This window comes from Syngnathus scovelli, chromosome 4 (genome assembly GCF_024217435.2).
Source record: "Syngnathus scovelli strain Florida chromosome 4, RoL_Ssco_1.2, whole genome shotgun sequence".
Lineage (NCBI taxonomy): Eukaryota > Metazoa > Chordata > Actinopteri > Syngnathiformes > Syngnathidae > Syngnathus > Syngnathus scovelli.
In genome coordinates, this window is record NC_090850.1 from 16,297,366 (window position 1) to 16,322,642 (window position 25,277).

General features: G+C 39.4%; 1 protein-coding gene across 3 annotated transcripts in view; it reads right to left on the reverse strand.

The window, feature by feature from the left end:
• csmd1a (CUB and Sushi multiple domains 1a) overlaps positions 1–25,277 on the reverse strand; it is a 286,478-nt gene that overhangs the window by 177,972 nt on the left and 83,229 nt on the right. For all 3 annotated transcript variants that reach the window (XM_049718437.2, XM_049718434.2, XM_049718435.1), the window contains one exon: positions 11,133–11,349. In XM_049718437.2, the coding sequence (XP_049574394.1) occupies positions 11,133–11,349 (217 nt within the window). The remainder of the gene's footprint in view (positions 1–11,132; positions 11,350–25,277) is intronic.

Below are 25,277 nucleotides of genomic sequence, written 5' to 3' on the forward strand. Positions count from 1 at the left end.
AGACTCACCTATCCGCACTGCAAAAATCTCTTTTTCCCCTCTCTATGCTGCTTTGCGGTCCTCTAGGCACAAACTTGGCAGAAACTGCAAAGACCTACAAATCTATCCGAGGCAGGGCAGCTGTGCAATGTTCTGTTTTTCATTACATTTAAATGAATCGCATCAATGTGTACCCACGACCCAAAGTGATCTAGTTAATTAATTCGGTACAAATTAATAAGGCCTACATTTTAAAATCCTGCATAACTGGATAATCACTTGGCAAAAGTCAACACGCATGCAATGATGCTGCACGTGTGGATGAATGCCGAGAATGTAAACAGAAGTTGTCTCCCAAATGTCCTGTGCAAAAAAAGTAGGAAAAAGTTTTAGGCATTAAAAACCAACTAAAAATTGCTCTTGTGAAGGCACACCAGCACATACTGTGTTGAATTTATTTGATATCAAAGCCTTTAAAAGGACAACAATGCTCAATTGTGATTGACACTGTCCATTCATAACTTATTTGTAGTATCATTGCAACTTTTTCCCTCATAATATGGTGTCCTTATTGTCCTTAACTTTGCTCTTTAAGACATTTTATACTCATAGTTACTATTGTTTATTGTTTACGCGTGGTTGTCATCACTGATTCATGCGTATACTTTTGCTCTGCTTTTCTGCATTAGTGTAAGTGTGTGTGTGTGTGTGTGTGCGTGCGTGCGTGCGTGCGTGCGTGCGTGCGTGCGTGCGCGCGCGTGCGTGCGTGCGTGCGTGCGTGCGATTATGTGTCAGACCACAATGAAAAGCATATAATCCGGTGCTATGGGCAATATCAACAGAGGAACGACTGCGCTAAAGTAGGGCATGCTTCCCTTCCACATACACAAGAGCACACACACACACACACACACACACACACACACACACACACACACACACACACACACATACATACACAGTCACAGCATCACCAGTCCACCGTGGGGGGAAAAGCATTATTTGACAAACCATTCAAATGAATTCTCTTTGCTTCTGAGAGAGCACCATAGAAGGGACGCTTTAGATGCAGGAAATGAGCATCAGGAGAGAGAACCCCTTCCCCTCTATGTTCGGTCCTCTACCCTCCTCTTCCCCCACACATCAGCCTGTCCCCTGTGTCAGGTGCAGCTTAGAATCCCCTGACACGTGTCCTCTTCATGCAGGTAACTCTCTATTGGTGTGTGAGCGTGTGCTGTATGCGTGTAAGTGACTATGCGCTGCAACATCCGTGCGGATTTCTGACAAGGTGTGAACATTGAAAGCCTTTAAAGTCGGATGCATACCCCTAAAGGCTGTGAGGCAAGGGCACCTTTGCAAACTCTGGAAACACATATGCACCTAACCATATTCACACATGTCTACATGTCACAAACATGACAAAAGCACATGTTGGCACCTTTGCTTCAATTCGAATGAACAGACGTTGTCATATATTGGTGTGTGTGTGTGTGTGTTTTTGTGTATGTGTGTGTGTGTGTGTGTGTGTGTGTGTGTGTGTGTGTGTGTGTGTGTGTGTGTGTGTGCGTGTGTATATATATATATATATATATATATATATATATATATATATATATATACACACGCACACACACACACACACACACACACACACACACATATACACATATACACATATCATTTCATCTGGATTTTTGGTCATCAAGCTAAGATTTATCTGGGATTTTATTTCCGGAGGTATGACATTTCCTTAATGGAAGGCTCATTTGTTCTTTAGGTTGCAGCCACACCACCAGTAAGACTGCACATCCCAAGTACCCGTTTTGAATGTTATTACTCCGTTAAATGGCCGCAGTGTAGTTATTCACACCGTTAGAGTGGTTTAGATGGGGAATCCAATAAGCTTCAAGGTTGCAGGTACTACAATTAAAATGCCTTCAGTTTCAAGAAAAGGTTCATTTTGTACTTACTAAATGAGCAAATGCGCTCAATCTGCAGGATTCCAATTATACTAACACTACCCCTCCCCTGTCTGTCTCTGTATTGTTTTTCATTTGGCATTGTTACAATACAAATCCACATGCTCAGTCAGCAGTTCAGAGTTTATTTATGAGCTAATTCATGTTGGTAACAACCGCAATTAAGTCTGTTTTATATATCCTAAAAATGTCCAGGAGGATTATTGACTGACAAATTACATAATTGCGCAAGAGTTGATGTACATAAAGATAGAAGATACAGATGGTGTCTTCATAGTCTGAAATAAACATTAAACTGAAAGGAATTTTAGTGGCAGGAATCCCAGCAACTGATGATGTACGTCCAACATCATTTAAACATAACTATATGGTTAAAGATTTGAAAGAGGAGTAGACAATGTAATTCAGGACTAGAAGTGACAATTATTTGGTGAGTTGAAGCTTTTTCTAGTGATAATAGTGGAAGCCATGTCCAAACTGTCATAATAACTTTGGCCTTAGATGAACATAAATATAAAAATATTTTCAGGGCATGAAAAACATTTTAGTTGTTGCTTTTAATGATCCCATTAACAGGCTTGGGTTTTCTAACTTTTTACATCACTACATAGGACTTTATCTTCGTTCCATCAGCCATTTTTCAATTTCTCTTGCGCTCATCTGTATCGACTTTTTGATGTCTGTCTCTCTGCCTCACCATCTCTGTATCTCCCGCTCTCTTTCCACACACGCATACACAAAACACCACACGTAAAACCACTTCACTTCAACGTTAATTTGTGAACATTTGTCAAACATTGTTCAAAAGTTAATCAGCACTTACCAAATCATTGTCTCTCAGTTCAACCCCCGGATTATTCCATGCTGTGTTTCTCTTGACCTTTGTGTCTACTCTTTCCTGGTGTTCCCCCCCTCTGTTTGTTTGACTACATGTGGCAGCCTCCTCTTTAGGATTAAAAGGCTCATAAAGGTGGCTAGGTCTTCTTGGCAGCATTTTTTAGTGACTTTGTAATAAATTGTTTGACATCCCAGCAAACAGATTCAGCTGTTGTAATATGGACTATTTTTCATATTTATGTAGTGTTATTTTTTCTTTTTAAGAAAGCATTAAGTTGTCCAAAATGCACTTTTGATATTTTCAAAATTGTTCAAGCTGTTACCTTGGAAGGAGCATCAACATTTAAAGACATTTAATCTAATAAATTATAAAGAAAATTTTCCACAAAAACTAATTTTAGTTTTTACCATCATCGCTTGCAGTGAAATCATTTACCTACTCCTGAGAAAAAACTACACAAACTGAAATGACTTCTTTTGTTCGAATTGTGATGTGTTTTTGATCAACATTTTATAAACATTTCTTGATCAATAAAACTTTCTCGCGAGAGAGAGTGTGCGCAAGACGTAAAGCTTGTTCTTTGGGACATTGCTTTATTCTCCAGTGTGTGTTCCAATTCAAAGATTGCACATAAGAATCTGATATATTGCCCAGTGGAGCGGGACTAGAGTTTCTTGGATGTGAGGTGTGCAGCAGTGGCTCTCCAGTGAAGTGATTGTATTAACACTAAAGTGGCAGCTGTAAAGGTCTGATGGCCCGGGCCAGTAACCCTGCCAGGAGAAGGCTCAAGATGCCATCTCCTCTGCCTGCCAACATCCAATCTCCATTTGCTTTTAGTAGTAAATACCTTTACAGGATCACATCAATCTTCCCGGCTTTATGTTTTCAAGCTAACACACAACCTCTACACTTAAAACACATTCCATTTTTATCTCTCCTTTCCTCCTCCTCCTCCATATCAGCAGCCTCATATTTGCTGGCATGTGACTATAAAATAAACTTTTGCTTACAGAGGTGAAGTTTTTTGCAATGTAGCGATTTTTGATTAAAACAAATGGAAAATGAGCATTTCTCATGCTCCTTCCTAAAATATTCAATGTAGGTGTGTTTCGTGTGACAGATCAGCCTGACCGCTCCATTGAATTTGTCAGCCATCTATAATCATTTCAGAGTGATGTGGCAAACGAGTGTGCCATGAGAGATCATCAGAGAGGTGTTGCAGCTGATTATCCAATTTCATCTAATTTGTCTGAAAATGTGATTTATTGATTGTAAATGTATCTTTGTTGTTATCTACGCCAGCAAAGTGACAACAATGAAATCTGGAAGCTACAATTAACCGGTGTATTCACCAGTTGCCATTCATACAATAGAATGTGTTGTCATTGATTTTGTGAGTCTCTTTGGGTTAGTCATTTATAGAGCTACCATGCACTACAGTACATTGGGGAAGTACTGAGACAATCAAATGTACATCTGTTTAAGGACAACTCATTAAATAACCTCTAAAAAATAAAAACTCAACACCTACTCGCACACAAGTCAAGCAAGGAATCGAACGTTCCAATTTTTCACAATACAAACAGCCTACACATCCAAATTTGACATTTCAATACACCCACCATACTGTAAGCCAGTTGCCTACCATTCATACAATTTGCATATTAAATGCTGGGGGGAAAAAAAAACAGGCTATCTGAGTTTGTCGGAAAACGTGCTCATGAGTTTGCACACTTTTTGGGTGATGAGAAAGAAAGAAATAACATAGCAGAATGACAAATGGGAGAGATATGGCTGGTGCAAATATAACACCCTGCACTCATCTTTATGGATTCACTGACAAGCCATTATTGATAATAGTCTCTGTCGACAGACTAAAAAAAAATGTTATGCTACATCATTATTAATGTTGTCAAGAAAATAATGGTTTCCAGTAGTCAAAATGTAATGCAATACTTATTCAAAAAACAACTTGAAGAAAATCCTTTCATGACTAAAAACATCTGAACAACTTTTAAGATTTCCTTTTAAGGAGACACAATTTCACAGAAGAAAATATCATTTTCATTTTGGTTCACCAGGCAGCTGAGTAGTACTTTCCAAGTGGACGTTATAAAAAGAAATGTTATTTACCAGTGCAAGTAACAGTAATGAAGATAACTTCTTTTGATTTTCGCATGTTCAATAAAGTGTTTCCTCCAATAAATTCTTTTTAAAAAGACGGTCTTTGGGAGTGTTTTCTCACTTTTTCCTCCACCTTGATGTAGCTGAAACAAACATATCTGAACTTTCAGGGTGTGATTTCATATTCACACCAAGCAAACACCCAAAGGAAGGAGGTGGGAGGTGGGGGTCGGATAAATCCCGGCTCAGATGTTCTAAAAATGATAGGCAGCCATTCTGTCAGCCTGTTAGTCAGCCAGTCAAGCAGTGGGGAGAAGAGCGCCAGGGGCGTGGTATCTAAATGCCCGTGCACATTATGTCTTATGATGTACACAGTTTTGAAATGCAAAGCAGAAATCAATTGCTATGCCTAGCAGATTGAATTAAATAAGGATGAATTCAGGTTGCACTCTCGATTTGACTGTGCCTTATAAACTCCTCCCCTGGCACGATGGTGAAATTTAAAAAAAAAGGTGTATAATGTCATCATCGATTTATCTGTGAGCCTTCCTGTGTGCAGTTTGTATTGGTGTTCTGCATATTGAATGCAACAAAATGAACTGCCAGGCTGTGTGATGTCGAAAAGACCTCATTTCATGCAGCATCAAAGGTGTAACTCGTGTAGTATCCGGTTTCCTCTTCCTTTCCCCTTGTCCTTTTTTTTTTTTTTTTTTTGGTAGTAGCTCATAGCTACACTCTTTTTGTAAAGAGAGAACCAAGTAAGTGGACTTACATTCCAAGCAGAAAGGTGTCTAAGTACATTCTCTTGACTGAGCGCATCTTTGAGGAAGAACTGTATACTCTTGTTGGCCTGACAGAGTGTAAGAAAGCAAAAGTAAATTCAATGCTACGCGAGTAAGTAAAATTTAGGGTGACTTGATTTAATTTGATTTTAACAAATCAATTGGGAGTTTAAGATCAGGGGATGTTTGAGAATAATTGTAAATTTTTTGTATATGTGAAGCCCTTTGAGACTTGTTTGTGATTTAGGGCTATATAGATAAACTTGACTTGACTTGACTTAACAAACTAAAATACCTGTCCAGTTGTCACATTTATAAATAAAAGTGTGTACAAGGGTGTGTGCAGTGTGGAATAAGCAATTTAAGGGATCAAAATAAGGATTATGTGTGTCAAAAAGACAAACTTGAGACAAGTTAAGCAAATCTCAGCTGAAGCACAGCCTTAGTTTTTCTATAAAAGTGTCAAAATGGTGTCTCGGCTGCTTTTCACCTTTGCTTCTCCAACTCTGCTTTCTCCCATTATATCTCTCCTCGGTGCTGTCTCTTAGCATTAACAGGTGTTTAGTGCAGTAGGAGGCCCGCTGACCTAAATATACTCATCAGTCCTACCGCAGACTCCTGCTGAATCACTTCCAAGAAAGCCCCCAGTGACCCTCTCTGTCACTTTCATTCAGTATAACGTCAGACTTTTTAGGCGTTAGAAGGTCCACTTGAAAAATTAATAAGCAAGTGCATTATACGCTGCATCCTAAACAACTCTTCAGTCAAGGAGAAAAAAATCTCACTCTTACATTACATTCTGGCAACTGACGCTAGTACACATGGATGATTTGCCTAATAACAAGTACATTGGGTGTTTCACAAGAGTTGACTGAAAGGTATCATAATCCAATTCACTTTTAGAGCAGATTAAATTTACTCAGGACTGCTGCCAGTACTTGGCTTGGAGGAAGCTTGGAAGCAGGACATATCACACCTGGAGTTTGTAAGATGGACCTAAAAGCATGCCAGCTTAAAAAAGTCAGAAAAAAACTTCTTGGCAAACAATTGTCAAAGGCTAGGATTTACTCTGTTTAGAAATTGTGATCAATCTTGTTCTTTTTGTAAGGGGTAAACATTAATTTTGGTCCTGAAATATCAGTTCCTAAATACTGACAAGAATGGAATCAGTCAATCTTTAGAAGGGCCTCAAAAAGACTCCTGCCGTCGCCATTGTGTGTCATCAGGCTAGTGCATTTCTCCAAAGTTAGGTTAGATCAATTCACAAGTAAATGATGATGGTGATTTTAGCCTCCTTGCAAGTTGTCCTATTTTTACGTACATTCAAAACAAAAAATGCCTGCACACATCGATATTAGCATGGTCTACAGCTTCCTAACACTTTGCGGCATACTTGTCATCGACGCTATGGTACATGGCATTTAGTTAAGAGAGTTACTCATGCGAGTAGACATCGACTTAAGCTTGCTTGCTAACACCCGTCCAGAACATGTACATATGCACGCACGCACACACACAAAACCAGCATCCCTATGAGTGCTTACTATTTAAAATAAAGGGTTTAAATTTGGGTACTTATGGAAGATACTAAGCTCATGAAAATAATTCATATATACGTGCATACAATACATGTATACAAAATGTCTATTAGGGAGCATTCATGTCTTTACCCCCCTCATCTTGTTCAACTCTTAACATCATGTGGAAATCTCGAACTTTGTGATGAGCTGGTGACAAGTGGAAGCAGCTTAGAGAATTATCAAGAACACAATACGATACAGGCAGACGGACAGACCTACCAACCACAGAGAGACTTAGTTCGACTAGCTTTAGCATCTTTCTTGTGTATTTGTGCGTGCTTGCATGTGTGTGTTTAAGTCTTTCGTTGGCCCCGGGTCTCTTTGTTGGCGCGGTTCTGTGCCTCCCTCTTTACTTCAACCCCTCAACTCGACCGTCCTACCTTCGGCCCTCCCCACGCTCCCTCGCTTCGTGTCGCTCTTTGCTTCCCTTGCGGTAGTCTTGGATTAGTTCCATTGCCTGGTTATCTAGTGTTGGCCTATTTTTCACAAGACAGGATTGGTTTTACACTGCACTCACAGGAAAGAAGTGATGAAAGTTTGACTGTGCAAACATACTTCTGAAGTTGTGACATCTTTGACAAGTTAATTTGGGATTGTAATCAGAAATGAAGAATGAAGCAATTTCTGCTCACATGTGCACGCTACCTCTGTCTTAACTTTGCTATGTTCTGTCTTCCCCAAACAAAGAAACTCCCAGAGGACCCCCAAAAAAGAAGGCAGGACGAAAATCAACATTTGTTTTTATGGAACCAAACTACTGAAGAGTCATTCACAGCCCCACCAAGCATACTGCTGTCATATGAAGGCATTCACACAGCAATATATAACTCAAGTGTGTCCGGACAACTTTATCGATCACAGAAGTTAGTGATCTGGCATTTTTCTCTACATAAGTCAATGTAGCAGTACAACATGATTTTCTAGCACAAGACAAGGTCATCAAATCATTACCAATATCCTAAAACATTTTACTAGCATAGCATATAGATGCATTCTTTATCAATAAACTACATTTTAAAAAGAGCTGAGGAAAATTTGGGTCCCCACTTAAAGATGCCCTTTCAATAATTCACAGTGAGTAAGCATGAGCGATGGCGGCAGTAAAAAGTGTCTACGGTCAGCTGGATTTCACTCAAATGCATTTGATTTTAGTGGCGACAAGCTACAGAGTAGCAATTGAAGAGTAACTTTGAAACATCTCCCTCAGCATATTCTTAAGTGTCGCTACCTATCCTTACACGTCATGTTCCAATAAATCAAAGTTTTACATCAACTCTTCATTTCTCAATCCAGAGGTAAAAAAGTTTGTTGGGAATTCAATGGTACAGTCCCGATAGTCCTTTTTAAGTTCAGCAAGCACAAGGTGGATCTTGGCTATTCTGTTTCACAAACAAATAGGAAATAAAGATGTGCGCACTCTTGCCATCTTTCATCAGTGTGAGTAGGATGGAGGAGATTTACTACTGCTGATGCACAGCTGGGGCCGCCGAGGAGAAGCCTCAGATGTCAGGTCAGCCCGTCTTTCCTACGAGATTGCAAAATTCCCCCACGTAAGGTCTGACGACAGTTGCACGGCTGTCTGCAAGAGAAAGATAGAGCCGAGCTCCTCTCTGAGAACAAAGGAAGGAATTCAAGCTCCTATTGCTATACTCCGAATGACCACAAGCAATGGGCTCATGTCAGTGTTTCGACAAGGCAGGTTTGAAGTTGCACAACAGAGCACCACTATTCCCCCCACACACACAGCCATATGTAGCTAGAAACAATCATACAAACATTTGTGATTTTAAAACTCGACGTCCGGATTGCTAAAGTTAATTTGAACTTGCTTGGTAACTTGGGACTCTGCTTGTGACTCCCACATAAGTACCTTACACCCATCTTGACATGTAAAAATAATCATCACGGGTAATTATAATAATAATCATCATGATTAGAATGAAATTGCTGGGTTCAGTGAGTCGAGAGGAAAAAAAAAAAGTGGAGTCAAAGAGCATCAGCTGTGAGGGATTTGAAAATTGTTCCGAAGGGCCAAGCACAAGTGAGCTGCTGGTACACTTCACTCTCTTGTTGTCTCGACACAGCTGGACTTCACTGGAGGCTGTTGGCACAGCTGTCAACTCACCTTGTGTGGGGACTGCAAGTGGGGTAATGATTGTGCCAACAAGCTTCGTGACACACAAGTACACACGCACGCACGCATTTGTGATTTTTTTTTTTAGTTCTTATATTTCATTACTATAATAGTATTAAATTATAATTCAATTAATTCATTTCTACAATGAATCAGGGGGATTTGTTCCATGCTGTTGTCATATGTATAAATGAACCACGATGATATGTGTCATAAACAACACTAACACTAACCACCCACGCCACAACTTAGACCTGCATTAAGTGAATCTAAAATTTAGTCAACTTGCACGGGCACAAAAATGAAAATGCACACGTTTTTATCTCAAAAGCAATCTACTTGTCAAGTAGAAGTGGATGAGGCAACTCTGTTTGCCAGAAAGCCCAGTATGGTCTTTTTTTTCCCCCTCACAGATAAATATAGATTACACTGTTTCACTGACTCATAATGAAGTTTATTTTTTTAACATAAACCTACGTTTTAACTGCATGTAGTAAAAAGGTCTCCTTGTTTGATAAGAGGGTCTAAAGAGCATTGCTAGAATATCTTGGTGAGCGAGCAAAGCATAGCTACACTATCATCATCATTTGAATTATTAGCCAGCCGATATACTCTGTGTGGATAAATAAATGTATTTTCTAGAAGCTCAGTAAAGTCAGCAGTCCTTTTTTCCTCCTCTGGGCAAACCACTAAATAGGTATTCTTCTCACTCAGAGACATAATAAAGCTGCTGGATATAACGTTTTAACAAAAAAATAACACTGTTATCCAAAACTGCACCGGCAAGCTCAAACACAGCAGTGTGTGCCTTCCCAGCTCATCCCTCCTACACACAAACTCTGTGATGAATAAAGCTCCCAACACCAAGCCAACTCTGTGGACGCTGTTGTAACGACCCTTACTGCACTGCAACAAATCAACCAAATACCGACGCTGCCGGTTCAGCAATGCCTTTTAACTTGGTTGGCATTCTGGCCTGATCATCTTAATGATGACAACATTGGTGTATCGAGTTTATCTTGCATACAGAAAAAGTCCAATTTAAAGCTTACAAATTACTGTTCATGCCCTGATTTTGTTTTGTCACAAAAAAAATGTTTTGAGATTTGAAAAACCATGTTGCGTACCAGGCAAAAGTTCGCTACACTATAGAGGTACTGGTCATTTTTCAAGAAAATGTGCTTGAGAGTATTTTTACATTGTCTGTCTACATGTTGCGCCACCGTGTGTGTTCAAATATGTTTGTAATCATCTATGGTATTTGAATTTGTTAGTTAGCATCAACAAACGCTACAATGTATTAATTAGCATTTCACAGGGGTGTGTTCAGCAAAGTCCATATCAGAACCTTTATCTCAAATGTTTGATTACAAGTCAAAGACAGAAAAAGGCTAATTGATAGCACACATCTTGAAAAGCTTTCAACTCAGATAAGTTATATACAGTACCAAGACAACAGTGTGTGCATATATTTGAAACTGCAAATCAATTCAAGCAATATTTAACTAATGTCATTAATGATTTGAACCAATCAAATCAATGCACATTTATTGCTAATCTTGTATTTAAGTAAACTTTGTCCGTCTCCATTCAGCTTCAAAAGGAGATCGTGTGTAACAGAAAATGTGTCTTATTCCATGAGTTGACACCTTTAATCAAGTTAGAGTGACAGCATCAACAGAAAAGATCACCACAAAAAGAATCAGATATTCTTACCTCATTTTTAAGTTCCCAGGCGAAGGTTGTCCATCATATACAGACACCATATCAAAGTCTTCCTCTAGTGCAAGCGTGACGAAGGTGAGCTGGATCCTGTTTCGCTCCCCTGTTATTATCAGCCATGTACAGTTGGCATAGTTGGGATAGCCGTGGGGGAAACCAGGCGATTCTATCGTTCCGTTCAGGCCTTGGATTACACCGCCACATGATTCGGCTAAAGGGAAAAAAAGAACACACAAAATCAGGACGTTTGTAGCTTTTGGTATTCAAATGGGATTTCAATTGTTTCACAGTTCACACAGATACAGTCAAAGCCACATTCTTCAAAGATTTTCGGAAATCAGAAAAAAATGTGTTCTTCAAGTTTCTTCTATCTTCTTATTACCTTGTGTTGAGTTTAATTCATTCCACTCCCCCAAATAATTTCACCTGATAAAAACCTATGCTAATGACAATTAAATAGAACAAAGAATAACATCTTTTATCCTTTTTTCTTCAATTAATCGGACATTGTGTTGCTCCTTTTGGTATAAACGCCTTGGCTACCAGGCAGTAGTATAATGCAGACTGTCACAATTACTCTGTAAGACAATATTATTGCTGTTCTTCCCAGAGAATTAAAAAAATATATACTTTGAGTATTGTTATATTAACTGTCTTCATGTGTTGCTCCAACATTTGTGTTCAAATGTCTGCTACCTACACCGGGCCACCATACAGTGCTAGTAGTACATCAAATTTAAGATAAGCAAACATTCCTGGGAAAACTAGTAAATCTCCGTCATTCAAAGCACCATTGTTCGTAAAATCCATAAATTCAAAGAATATGCAGCGCTATAAAAGCAGACACCAGCCGCAAAGAAATCATACAATTAGCCCTGATTTCCGAGCATTTAGGGTTCATTCAGTGGCTTTTCATCAGCTGGGAGCTGCAAATCGTTCCTTTTTTCCCGTGTACATGGCACAATGATTGTCGCCACTGGGGGGGATACAAACGTTGGACTCGGACTTGAAATTGGCCTCGTGGAAATTAGTCAATGTGAGTGTGTTAAGTCACGCAAGATGGAACCCAGCTGCCCCGCAACCCTGAAGACAATAGATGGTTTGGAAAATTCATTGATGGATGGAAGGACTTTACCAACAGACGGTATCTACATTATATTAGGTTGGACTATTGGGGCTTTTTCGACTGCCGCGGGGCAACAGCCGTGCTTTTGCATATACGTATGAGGGTCAATTAGAGGTTTTATATAATCAAATGTGGCCTGAAAGCAATGCCGTGGGATTTTGAAGATACATCGTCCAGTGCAGTAAGTGTGCAATGAATGAAAGGCATTTAATTTGTAAGAAAGTACAGTAATAAGGTGCCTATGCATGTGATTATTCTTGAGAAATTCAGGCCTGATGAAAGCTAATCTGTCAAGTTAATTGACAAGTGAATTATGCAACGTTCGGGAAAAGACTCTGCAAGTCCAGGTTTCAGCACATTGCTGCAAAGGAATAAATGAGCAGTGCAAACACATGCAAAGGGCCAAAACAACAAATAACAGGAACCCAATTAAGACATCAGGATGTGTTCTATGACCAATATTTTGCCAGCATTTACAAAGTATGATCATTTATCCCCGTTTGCCTTCATCTTTCATTTCCTGCTGCTCCCCTTAAGAAAGACTTTGTACATTTTTTATCCTGACATCGCTAGAACGTAGAAACATACATCAATGTGTTTCTAACGTGAAAGTCAGCAGTAGTTCTTTGTCAGATTGATTCATTAAGCTTTTATTGTTGAGAAAACCAGCTCATGTCTACAAGGACAAGCTCCAGTCACCCAAACATTTACAAGCCATGTCTGATTTTTCAATTTTGTTGTTGTTGTTTTTTGAAAACTTGTTCCTTGCAGGTGTACCAGATGTTTCCACTTGCCCGAAGCAGCCCAAACCGCACATAACTACACGCTGGCAGCAAGTACAATAACAAAACACGTGCTAGAGCCATACATGCGCACACAAACAAACATCAAACCATCTGGAGTGTCCAGATTCATTTCAGATTGTTCTCCGCCGTCTTTCCAACCCAATTCACCTCTCCCTCACAGCACTCGTTATGTATGTCTTTCATTAAATCTCCAGTTGTCTCCCTCTTCTGTCCTCACTCTTTTCCGCTGCCAGATCCCAACATTGAACAGATGGGATGAGTAGGACTTAGCAGATATTTGCATCACATCACATAACATATTGGAGCAACTTACTTGGAAGAGTGCAATAAAATACTGTTTTGCTTTGGTGAGTTCAACCCAACTCATTTTTTCATGCTTAGAAATGTTTTGTGCACTGTAGCCTCTCTAATGTGATGGCTGAAAAACCATATGCTTGGCTCAATTAACAGCAATGTACTTTGTCCGGGTGAGCGAGAGGCTTTTTGAAACTGCACATGGATAAGGGAAAGAATGAAACACTCAACCGTTCATTTGTTCTAATGTAAGATAGCCTGCAACAGAAGCTCAAAGGGCCCCCAAAAAAAAACACAATTCCAGGATGCTGGTCGACCAATTTGTACACTTTTTACATTCATGCTCATTAACTATATCCACTACATTTAGCGCATGTCAGTGGTGAACACAGTGGAGTGCCTGCTATATCATGACTTAAGTTACAAGCACTCTACAATAAATGAAGCGAATCTATACTGAAACCAGCCACCAGAGAAATGCAGCAAGCTAAGTTACAATAATAAGCTGCAATAAATAGTACATTTAATTTTAATTGATGATTTATTCCCTTCACAGACATGAAGTTGTTTACAAAAAAAATGTTTTTACTGTTGGAGGCAAAAAAATTGTTACTGTTCCATTCATGGTTGGAGCATGCCTTCACAATATGGAGCATAAATAACTGGGTTTTCCACAGCAACTTGCAACAAGCCTTGTTGCATGAAAGCATGATGCCTACTTTGAGGAGAGAAAAATGTCTCCAATTGTCCAATTGTGGTCGTTTCAACGGCCTGAGAATGAAATGATGAAGGCAAATATCCACAAGCACGTTCCCTCGCCTTCTTTACTGGAGCAGAAACATGTCAACTATTAAGACAGAGTATGTTGACGTGTTGTGATGTGATTTGACATACATGTTTACAGTAGTAGAACAGACACGTGTGAATCCACACAGATGCACGCAATTCTAACATGTGCAAACAGTCCCACTGTGTCAGTCTTCATTAAATCGCCACACTAAATCATGTTGCCTTTGATTTATATCTTGTGGGATTTGTATTTTTCTATGGCCTATTTAATGTACTTTAATGTCTTATCTAACACAGAGCACCAATGTATATCACTGGATTCCTTATACAGGGAACAAAATGCAATCATTTCTGGCTATAAAGTTCTAAAGTCTCGCTCATTAATGGAGAGGCGTCTCTATGTATATATGCTTGTGAAAGTCTCAGTGAGCAAAGAGGTGGTGCACTGAAGTAGAACTCGACCAGAAGGTCCCCGGTTCATAAATCAGTCGATGTCCACCTCGTTCCACGGCACGCTAGGCCACAAATCAAACGCATCTTTCCAAGTTAAGCTGCAGTGAACTATTGGCTGCAGCCATTCAAGGGAAGCTATAAAAGAGAAGGGGCTCTTTTGTATGACATCTTTTTTTTTGTTCTTTTCCCATCCTTCTATTTGTATAATCTCACAAACTGTGCATTTCTGCCGTCTATCTGGCCATTCATCTACTGTATGTCCTTCCCTCATGTGGTGTCATTAGGATTACCAGCATCTCCTCCTCCTCCTCTTTAAACAGGCATCATCTACCTCTGTCCTCCACTCGACATGTCACCCCGTGGCTCTCTTTTTACCAAAGTTGTTTCAGGATTAGCACGACTAAATCCCTCCCTAAATGTCATTAGGCTTTTCAACCTGGCTTCTTTACTGTTATTGTAATATCACATTGTTCTCCGCTCTCTTTCGGTGTGATTATTTCTGTTGCACTGCATCCCTTCTTATCCCGCTCGAGTGTTAGCGTGTTTTTAAGCCACCCACTCACCTCCTATATTTATCCTACCAGGAACAAATACCACACCCTCTCTGTCTGTCTTTCTAGCCATTGCCATCAGTAGAGCTCCCTGCCGACCCAATGTCAAACAAGTGGAAGTAAACAGGGCTGTAGTTAAATTGAATCCTCGCCAGGACTTTGGCAGTGCAATAATAGAGCATGTTTTGGTGAAAACTTTTTCAACCTGGTTGAACTCACGGATCCAATTTTCCCTCAAAAAAGAGCAAACTATGTGGCTTATTACTATTTGTTTGATGCAAAATTATGTTTCAAGATAGAAGACATACCCAGTTACCGTCACCATGGCAACTAAGGAAGGAAGAGATGAGACGTGTATCATTTCGCACACTCTCATGGGAAGTATTGAGACAATGTCCAGAATAAATCCCAATGACTGTCAAAAAAAACGTCTCGGACGGACAATAGCAGCGATAGGTGAGATGGATGACGTGTACGTGTGTGTGAGCCTGTGCGTCTGCGAGTGTTTGAAAAGAAAAAAAAAAAAAGACATGATCAAAGAAGCAATTAAGTATGAAGCCGGGACGTGCGCGGGTGAGAATTGCGTGTGATTGCGTGATAGCACCATTTGTATCTCTGTGTTTCTGCGTCAGCAGGAGAAAATACAAGCTTCATTTTTCTTCATTCTTACTTTCTGAGAAAGGCATCACTCTGTAATCAATCCGCCAACAACCTGCAATTTCAATGCTTTATATTTTCTATGATGAATGGGAATGTACTTGGATGCTGAAAAACAAAGTGCAAACACAAAATACAAACACAACTTGAAGAAAAACAATTATTTTAAAGTGAACAGTGGCCACCACTGCTACAACAGTGAAGAAAACAAAGAAATTCACAAAATGCTTTGAGTTTTGTTTTTTAAACAGTGATGGATGTGCTTTTCACTGAAGATATTATTGTCTCTTGATTTTTTATAGCCTAACGTCATAAATCCATTATTTGTATGCGCTTCACCAGTTTCAGCAAAACAGAGCTCACTTGTTTGTTTGGTGCATTGGGAGCTGCAGTCATTCCGCCGATGGTCGAGCTGTGGGCGGTCTTATGGCGTGATGGCCAAGTGGGAGTGCGGGACCTCCATTGAGTGAGCAGGTTAACCATTTAAGGGGTCACGCAGTTACAATAACCTACACGCCTGAGCCAAAATGGTGAGGTACATGCGGTTATTTGTCAACGGCTGCACCAAGGGAGGCCCAGGGAAACATATTTAAACCTCAGAGTGAGGCAGCAGAGTCAGACTTTAGCTGTGGGGTGTTATCAAGAGAATTGAGTCAGAGAATAGATGAGAAATATTCTTCTTTCAACTTTCAGCCAGTTGTCTTTGAGTAGAAGCTTGGGAGTGATACTTGCGCAACCAATGAGACTATTTCATCTTACATCATCATTGGATTGTGGCGAAGCTTTCAACATGCACTTAAACAGAAGTCTACTTTAAACTTTACATCGAATGTGAAGCATGTAAACCGTATAATTTTTCCAATGCATTTTTTTTTTTACCTCATTCACTACCAGCCCAGTTAACAATTAAATTTTTACATCTATAGTTGTCAATGGCAGTGAATGAGTTAATAACTGATGTCAAATTGATCTTATAGCATCTTTAATTGATGACATGAGTCCAGAAAATGAGTGGTGAACACAGCATGAGACTGCGATGGACATTCTGGCTCTCCTTAAAGTCAGAAGTATCATAAAAGAGGATACGCGTTAATCGGCAATAGTGGCCACTGATGTGACTTCGTAATCACCCTCCGCAGCACGTACACCAACCCGTAACATAAATGGACAGGTATTACAAATAAAAAAATAAAATGTATATTCAATCTTAATGACAAAGTATTGCGGTGAAATTAACTGTATACTGCAGGTCCACAATAACCTGTATCTTTGGCAGACGCAACCTCTGTGAAGGCATACTCCATCACAATTGTGTTCATAATGAGGTTCTACTCTGGCTGCCAAAGTGTCAATTAGATGCATACTCTTACTGTGGAAACAGAAGAGATTGTTTGTGAAAACAAGAGCTAATCACTGTGAGTTTTGTGGTTACATGTCTCTTGCTTTTGTTGTTGACTATCTTTTGAATTACAACCTAAATGGGGAGATTCACAGCTCTAATTAGCCAGTCGTCATCGGGAAAAGGCATTATTGCGGACAGCTATAATCACACAACTCGTTTAAACATTGTCAGTCAATCAATAGCTCTTTATAAAATAATTTTCGTACAGAAGTCGGAACTCACTTTTAACCATTCTTCCCGCCACTCGTTTGCAGGAACACACATTTGCATACACATCTCAGTTTCAGAACATTAAGTGCACACTTCAAATACACAGCCAAAGGTTGATTAATAGTATAAAAGTACAACACTTAATCCAATCCAAAAGGGACTAACTGATCACCTTTACAGCTTCAACTGCAGGATGAACAAGAAAACTGCTTACGCTACCTTGACAACTTGGGGGCGGAGCTACAGACAGTAAAGAGACTCATCTTATATCACTCGTGGATGCTAATTCAAGCTATCTGAACTTTGATACTCTTAGAGGTGCTGAGGTCCAGATTACAACACAGTGGAGACAGAGCTTTCCCTAAAGTGCCATTTACACAGACTGTTCAAATGAGATTTTATCCACCGTTTTTCTGGGTCACTGTTCTGTATAAACAGCACAGACATGGAATGGAAGCTCAAGCCATTCCTAAGTCAAAGCTGGGTTGATGCCGTGTGAATATACGAGGGTGCGCGGTCAGGAGTATGATCCTCACTTCTTCTGCCCTCTTTTGAAAAAAGCACCAGACATGTCGGCGCCTTTTGCACTGGTTTAAGGCTGGACTTTCTACGGCTCTGATGCGGCTAATTTGCTAGATCTCACTGTAAAACAGGCTTATTCCTGCCCTCTAACTGTGGAACAACTTTCTGCTCCATATTACCTCACAAAGAGTGGAGTTTTTATACTTTGCTTGACTTTTAAAAAAGATGGATTTTGATATTTTGAAGACCCTTCTGTTTGTGTTACCTATTTTTAATGAATCCATCCATCCATCCATCCATGAGAGAATACTTGATTCTAAAAATATTCAACAGTGCCTGCCCTAGTGGTTATCATATTGTTGAGAGTTTGAATTGTTGTTTTCTACTTGGGGTTTTCACTGAAGTCTTAAACCTTCACTTTCATATTCACAGCAAATTGCCAGTTGCAACAAAATTGCTGTGAAGATGAGTGGGAAAGTTTAAGGTGATAACTAAACAAAAGTTTGGTTTTGTATAATTGTGGTCATAGGACGCCGCTTACATCATCATTCTATGAAGTGTGTTGGAAACGTTTTCCCTTCAGTCTCTCCTGCAGATGATCCTGTCAAAACCTCTTGGCTTTAGATTTTCTCGCTAGAGCAGCGGTGTTCTGAGTCAATGAAGGGGAAACACACTCAAATACACAAAACCATCAAAGTGGAAAAGATGTGCCAATGAAAGTCATCGATGCCTCACTGTCTTGGCAATGCATTCGCTAAAAGAAGAGAAAAAAAAGAAAAAATAAGCAGTTTGCTCAATATTTAACTTCCCCTTGGGGTGAGCTAAAAGAAAAAGCGTACGAGTTGCATTCTTGAAAAGTCAACCTGTAAATTTGATAGAGCATAAAGTCGACACAGAAAGACACACACTGGCTTTTCCTTAAATGTACTGCAGCAAGAAAACAACAACAACAAAAACCAAAGATACTTTTCAGTCAAGGCTAAGTAAACATGAAATGATTTGAAATCCACTGAGTCAGCAATGTGAACAACATGTCAGGTTTAGCCATAGTAAGCACTCATTGCTATAATTTTGTTAGAAGTCTGCATGCACACGGCTGAGGTTTTGTGGTTATTGTCTGGTATAAACTGCAGCTCGGGTTCGTACTGGCTCACAATAAACTTGCTGACACACACACACACACTCGGAAGGTGAAAGTCACACAGTTTCATCATTTTCTGCTTCGTGTCATTTTCTTCGTCTCTAATCTTCTCCTCAATAAAGTTATTTGTCCTCGACAGTTCAATCAATTTCATCCAACAATAATGTTTCTTTTATTGCAAAGCAATATTTACTTTCGGCTATTTGTCTGTGTAAGAGCATCAAAACAAAAACGAAAGGCTATTGTTTTTATTGTCTTAAGTGCCACACTGCTGTTTTCAATGCTTTAAAGAAATCTTCAGTCTCTTTTGTTTTCTTGTTGGTAAAATGTTTTTGTTATTGTGATTGATATTTTTTGATTCATATTTTGGATTACATCACGCTTGATTACGTGCATTGACAAAGACAAAATAAAGCAGGTGTGGGTTTTTCCCCCTTTCTCTTTTTTAGTCTGTAGAGGAGAAAATATAGACACCGTAATTCCCTGAAAATAACACGCACCATGATATGATACGTCGCAACAACAACAAACATGACAGTTGTATATGTATCATTTAAGCCCTGTTTTGTAAAAAGCAGCATTCATAAGTGAGGCCTACAGCGTAGAGGTTCAACATTTGCTACATGAGCAAGGCCAGGAACATAAAGCAAGCAAAGTAAATATTCATCTTAACACTGGCATGGCAAGATGGCCATTAGGTACAAACTACTACTTTAGAATAAGCCATTGCTTCCTGCATCTTCATCACCTTTATATTCAATAGCCCAGATTCCACACTGAGTAAGTCAGTTTGTGAGTAAATTAAGACAAGCTCATCATTATTTCAGGATTTCTGTTTGGTGGTGAACCATGAGATTTATAATAAACAAAATGGTTGTCTCGGCTAAATGAAGAAGGGGGAAACGCTTGTTTAAATTGAGATGTAGCACGCAAGGTTTTATGAAAGAAAGCAGAGAAACCCTTGAAAGGAAAAAGGCCAGACAGGGTTGGAAATAATCACATTGTAAATTATTTAGCGTCCTTTCTTCGGGGAATTAATGGGGTTGTGTCAATTCTGGTATTTACCTAATTAGTTACACCTACTCTGGTGCTATGTCTTCTTCCAGCCAGAATTCCACTGGAGGCAAAGCTGACTTAGCAGGACTGCAAAGAATCCCTGCGTCACTATCTGTGGAGGTCTACTTCCTATTTTCCCTCCGCCTGCGTGGAGCTTATTGGTCTCTGCGGGTTTTGGGAGCTGGAGAGACAAAAAACGAGCGAGACGGATCGAGATGCTCTGCTGCACGATTTGGTGTCTGTGTGTTTGTCCCTCGGTAAAAACACTTGCTTTGCGTGATAAGAGGCCGGAGAATAGTCTGCATGTGTGTGGATCTCAATGCACAAATGTGGACAAATGAGATGCTTATGCATGCATGGTATGGTTTGGATTTTCACTGCAGGTACACGCAAGTATATAAATCCAATTTAGTGCCTTTGTGTATTAATGCAAGTCATGAATAATAAATTACTTAAAATATGTTGTACGTGACTCAGGGGTTTAAATTAAGATACCATAACAGTGACATTCTACTGCACTCATAGAAGAAGGTGGCTGTGAGTTGTAGATTTTTGGGGTTTATTAAATGCGTTGCTAGGCAACCTATTCAACTTTCAATTTGCAACTAGGAATTCCGTTATGAGCACGGTGTTCTGATTAAATAGCTTGTCTTGGATTTATTAAAAAGAGTGATTGCAAAAACGCACGCGGCTTCAAAGTGGCCTGGAGATGAGCAGTGCACAAGTCGCTAGTGATACACTCGTGAAATCACAAAATGTGACAATTTTCAAAATGAATGTCTATAGAATTCACATCTCGTGAAAACTCCACAATCCAGATATGAGGGCCACCCTCAGACTTCACGGGAATTTCGCCATGCCTCAAAAATGCACAAGAACGCCACATAAGGAATTTACTCAAAGGCAAATGGGAGTAATACTCCACATTGAATTTTCTTAGAATAACCAAAAGGAAAATATCTCTTAATATACACAAAGGTGCAGATAAGGGGGAAAAAAGATCAAAAGCAAAATATTTATGTGACTTTTAATTCCGAGAGAGGAACAAGGCAGATAACAAACAGGCAAGGATGAATTAAAACAACATGTCGAAGAGGGGGGGGAGGGGGCGGAGCTCTTTGCATATTATACTTGTATACTGGCCCTTGGGGCTCTGATCCTCAATGCTATTCATCTGTAGGGATGTTGCTTTCACATGAGCTAGCAGGTTGTGCTTGGGAAAGTAAAACATGCACATATGCATACTGACATGAAAATACACTCACATATATGTAATTTTTTAAGGCTATGGGAAAACTTGGGGGCGGAGATGAACTGTAAGCTGGAAAACAAACAAGGAATGAGATCTTCCAATGTCATTGACACTCCTGAGAGCAAGACAAGCACAAGGTCAGACAAACATTTCTTGCAATATTCTCGGGCTCCTCTGTGGGCTGAAATATGTCTCACCAGAAAATAAATTTCAAGTGCTTGTATTTGAATTTGATTCGAAAACTTGGATAAATGCATTGGAGAAGCTGAATTAGTCAACACACACACAGTTTTGTTTTGAGTCGAACTGCTATTTTTGCATATTCCTATTTTACCGTTATTTTTGTTAGCTTATTTTCTGATTGCTCTTTCAAATTGTATTTATATTTGACCTTTCAAGGAGTCAAGGATATTTTATTGTTGTACCAACAAATGGCACCAAATAAATTCCCGAGGTCTGTTCAACGGCAGGAAAATCTGGATGAGCATGAGGCTATGGTGCTAGTTTTGAGTAGCTAATTTGGAGTCGTTGAAAAATACCACTTTTTAAAATCAGTAAATAATTATTTATACATATTCATCGTTCAATTTCCCCTAAATACCTTGAGTAGCTAATATAGGGGAGTTGAAAAATACAACATTTTGAAATCAGTAAATAATTATATTCATCGTGATTTCAATATGCCCTAAATAGCTGTGTGTGCTGAACAACAGCAAACCCAGTTCTAATTTTGTTTCCACCATGCGCAAACAATGAGATCTTTAGGGAAACACTGAAAACAATTTCGCTTTTATGGCAGTTTTTAATTTCTTACAACCTGGGACAGCGGTGCAAAAACTGTAAAATGCCAGTCATTAGTTTGCATTATAATAGGCCACTGGAAACTCCCTGCTTATGACGTCATTGTTTCATTATGCTTATCTTCAAAAACTGCTTGGCAAGCAAGCTTTGTTTTGTGGACATTAGCAGTAAAGCCCTGTGGAGTCATCCAAACTATATTTAAAACCGAACAAGTGTATATCAGAGTTGTTCCTCACCAGTAAACATTTTAGTGGGTGAACCTACAGATCTGTAGTTGCTACATGACTGCAGTTCAGTTTTTTTTTTTTTTTCCCTCAATCGGCGTCCAGGGTTTTGTCCGCCTGAGACATGCTCCAGCGGTACAGAAAGTGCATGGATGAATGAAGGTGTGTTTTTTGTCCTGCATGCTCCACAACCCAGGTCGGAGTTCGCAGGGTAACTTGCTGGACTTCTCCTGTGAAGGTTGTTTCTGAAATGAATTGTCATGTTCACAATGTCAACTTCAGTGCAGTATTGGTGCACTGGTGTATAATTTCCCACCTGCATGTTCTAGGCGATGTTTTTATTTGGAATGGCATGACCATATGAGTGATGGAACGTCATGCTGGATATTGAAGTCAAAGTGACCCTGTGTGGGTAGAGCTTTTCTATATTCAATATTGAATTGGTTATTCTGACCACATCATTGAAAATGTTTCTATTTTTATTTGAGTGCCCTGAAAAAAGTGAGCTTATCATCTTTTGTCATGCTGTACTGGAATATCAAATATGAGTAATGGATAGCTCACAAAGATGGTTCTTACGACAATGTGCTGCAAAGTGGGAGGTCGTGCTGTACACAAAAAAAAGGTTGTTACATTCAGAAACATTCTGTGTCTTAAACTAGGACCTTTATTTTTTTCCAGTCTTAAGTTTTCATCCCGCCAAGACATTTTTCACAATTCTATGCTTTCAAATTAGGTGAGAGTTTGGACAAGACCATTTTCATTTCCCTGTGTACAAAGACTCAAAAGGCATGCCTGAATGAATGTGGAGAATGAATCGCGAGCTCTGACATTTTTCCTCATCAAACATCGTAAAGGTGAACTAGACCAGCACTTTCTCGGATCTGTAGCCTTTGACCTCACAAATGTTCGGTACAAGTGGGCAAAAAATACAAACACAAAAAATGGATTGGAAAAATTGGAGAACCTTCTTTTATTCTGTGTAGGTGCTAAAGACCTTTTTTTTTTTTTGTCCAAACAGAAAATTTGATCTACCCGTAACATATAATTGATGCAACTCCTTTCCACAAATAAAATTCCAGAACAACATATCATTTCTCCTCTACCGTGCATAATGTATTCAAGATCAAATAGAATTGATCTGATCGTTCATGATAGGTGCCAATAATAACCTCCCTCGAATACTGACGCTCTCTGAATTATATTACCGGCGTGCTGCTGAAATGCTTACTGCCTGCTGTCAAGAAATTTAACAGGATAAACGAACAGACAGATAGATAGATTTTCCTGGATAATAAGCATGGATGCTAGGTCTTATTAAGGTCTTCCTGAGGAACTTCTCTGCAAAGGAAAGCAGCGTTTGACTGCTTTTACCAAGGTTGCAGTAGACGGCAGCGCGATGACGGTATATAAAACAGCAACTGTGCTATTATTCCTAAGGCTGCATCACTGGTATGTGAAAGAGGCAATATTGTAAAGGCACCTTAAGGTAGTAACTTACAATATAGTGTAAACGGGCTAACAACTTCAGTTCTTTGTAACTTGAAAACTTGAAACCTTTGTGATGCCGTATTATAAGCAACCGGCAAACTTTACTGCAAAACCCTGAACCAAGGAATCAAGGATTACGTATGTGTTAACATTGAAAACTTTTTGAACATTTTCAAAGTTAATGTTACATGGCATAATGGCAATATTCATAGGTACAAGGTTAGTATTTAGGGAGGTTTATTTCATAGGTAATATACTGTACTCTATTGAGCACCATTCTTGCATGCGTCTTTTCATTTCTGGTTTGTTTTATACACTGTATGTGATGCAATGCGAAACTATAAAGGAAAATGTGTGTGTATTCTATTTGGACAAGGAAATGTATAGTGTATCATCCTTTAGAACAGTGCCATCTTTAGCATGACAAATTAAGACAGGGAACAAATGCTTATAACGCAAGACATCCATCTTCTTGTGTCAGTCTGCATACGTACAGTCGGGTACAGTGCGCGCAAAAGGAGCCTACAGCCTTTCCATAAATTACATCATGTTCACGCATGATTAGGCAACGGATATTAAACACATACCCACATATGCAGGATCATTTAACTAAGCGGATGCTGACTTTTGCCTTTAGCGTTTCCCATGACAACAGAATCCCATCAACACTTGCAAGTAACCTTTTGCTGTGGTAGTTATCATTCATTAACATTCTGTTAAAAAGACAGATAAGGCTAAAAAGCTCCGGAAATCTGGTAAGGAGGAATGGTGTTACAGATACTATTCATGAACAAAGACATTCATTCATTCATTCATTTATTTATTTACATGGTTACTTTTCGATCAAGTAGTGAGTAACTACAACTAATTACTTTTTTAAACATTCCCAACACTGCAAATCATCATGCGTAAATTGATTATTCAGATCGGTCTAGATATTCTGCAAAGCACTGTGACAGTGTTTGAGGAATTGAAATATGTGCACCACAGCTTTAACTTTGCATAGAAAACAGGGGAGAAGTAAAGCCCAGAGCAGCTGACTGCAATCTCCCAATGAGTCTGGTCTCAGAGGGGTGCGACTCCCAAGGAGCTTGACATCCTGTCACCGTCTCATGAGCATTATGCATGAGACCCTCTTTCCATATTTCATTTGTGTGCACACACAAACGTACAGGGAGGGAGGAACTGCTGTTTGTATGCTGGATGCTTAATCTATGAGCGTGTTTAAAAGGGCGGGGAACGCAATTTCTGACCACTAATAGTGCAGTCAAACCAAGCATAACCCAAAGTCGAAATGTGAAAAAATTAAAAACTCAAATCAAGTTGAATTTGATCCTCTTTGCATATAAGTCAGAATCACAAAG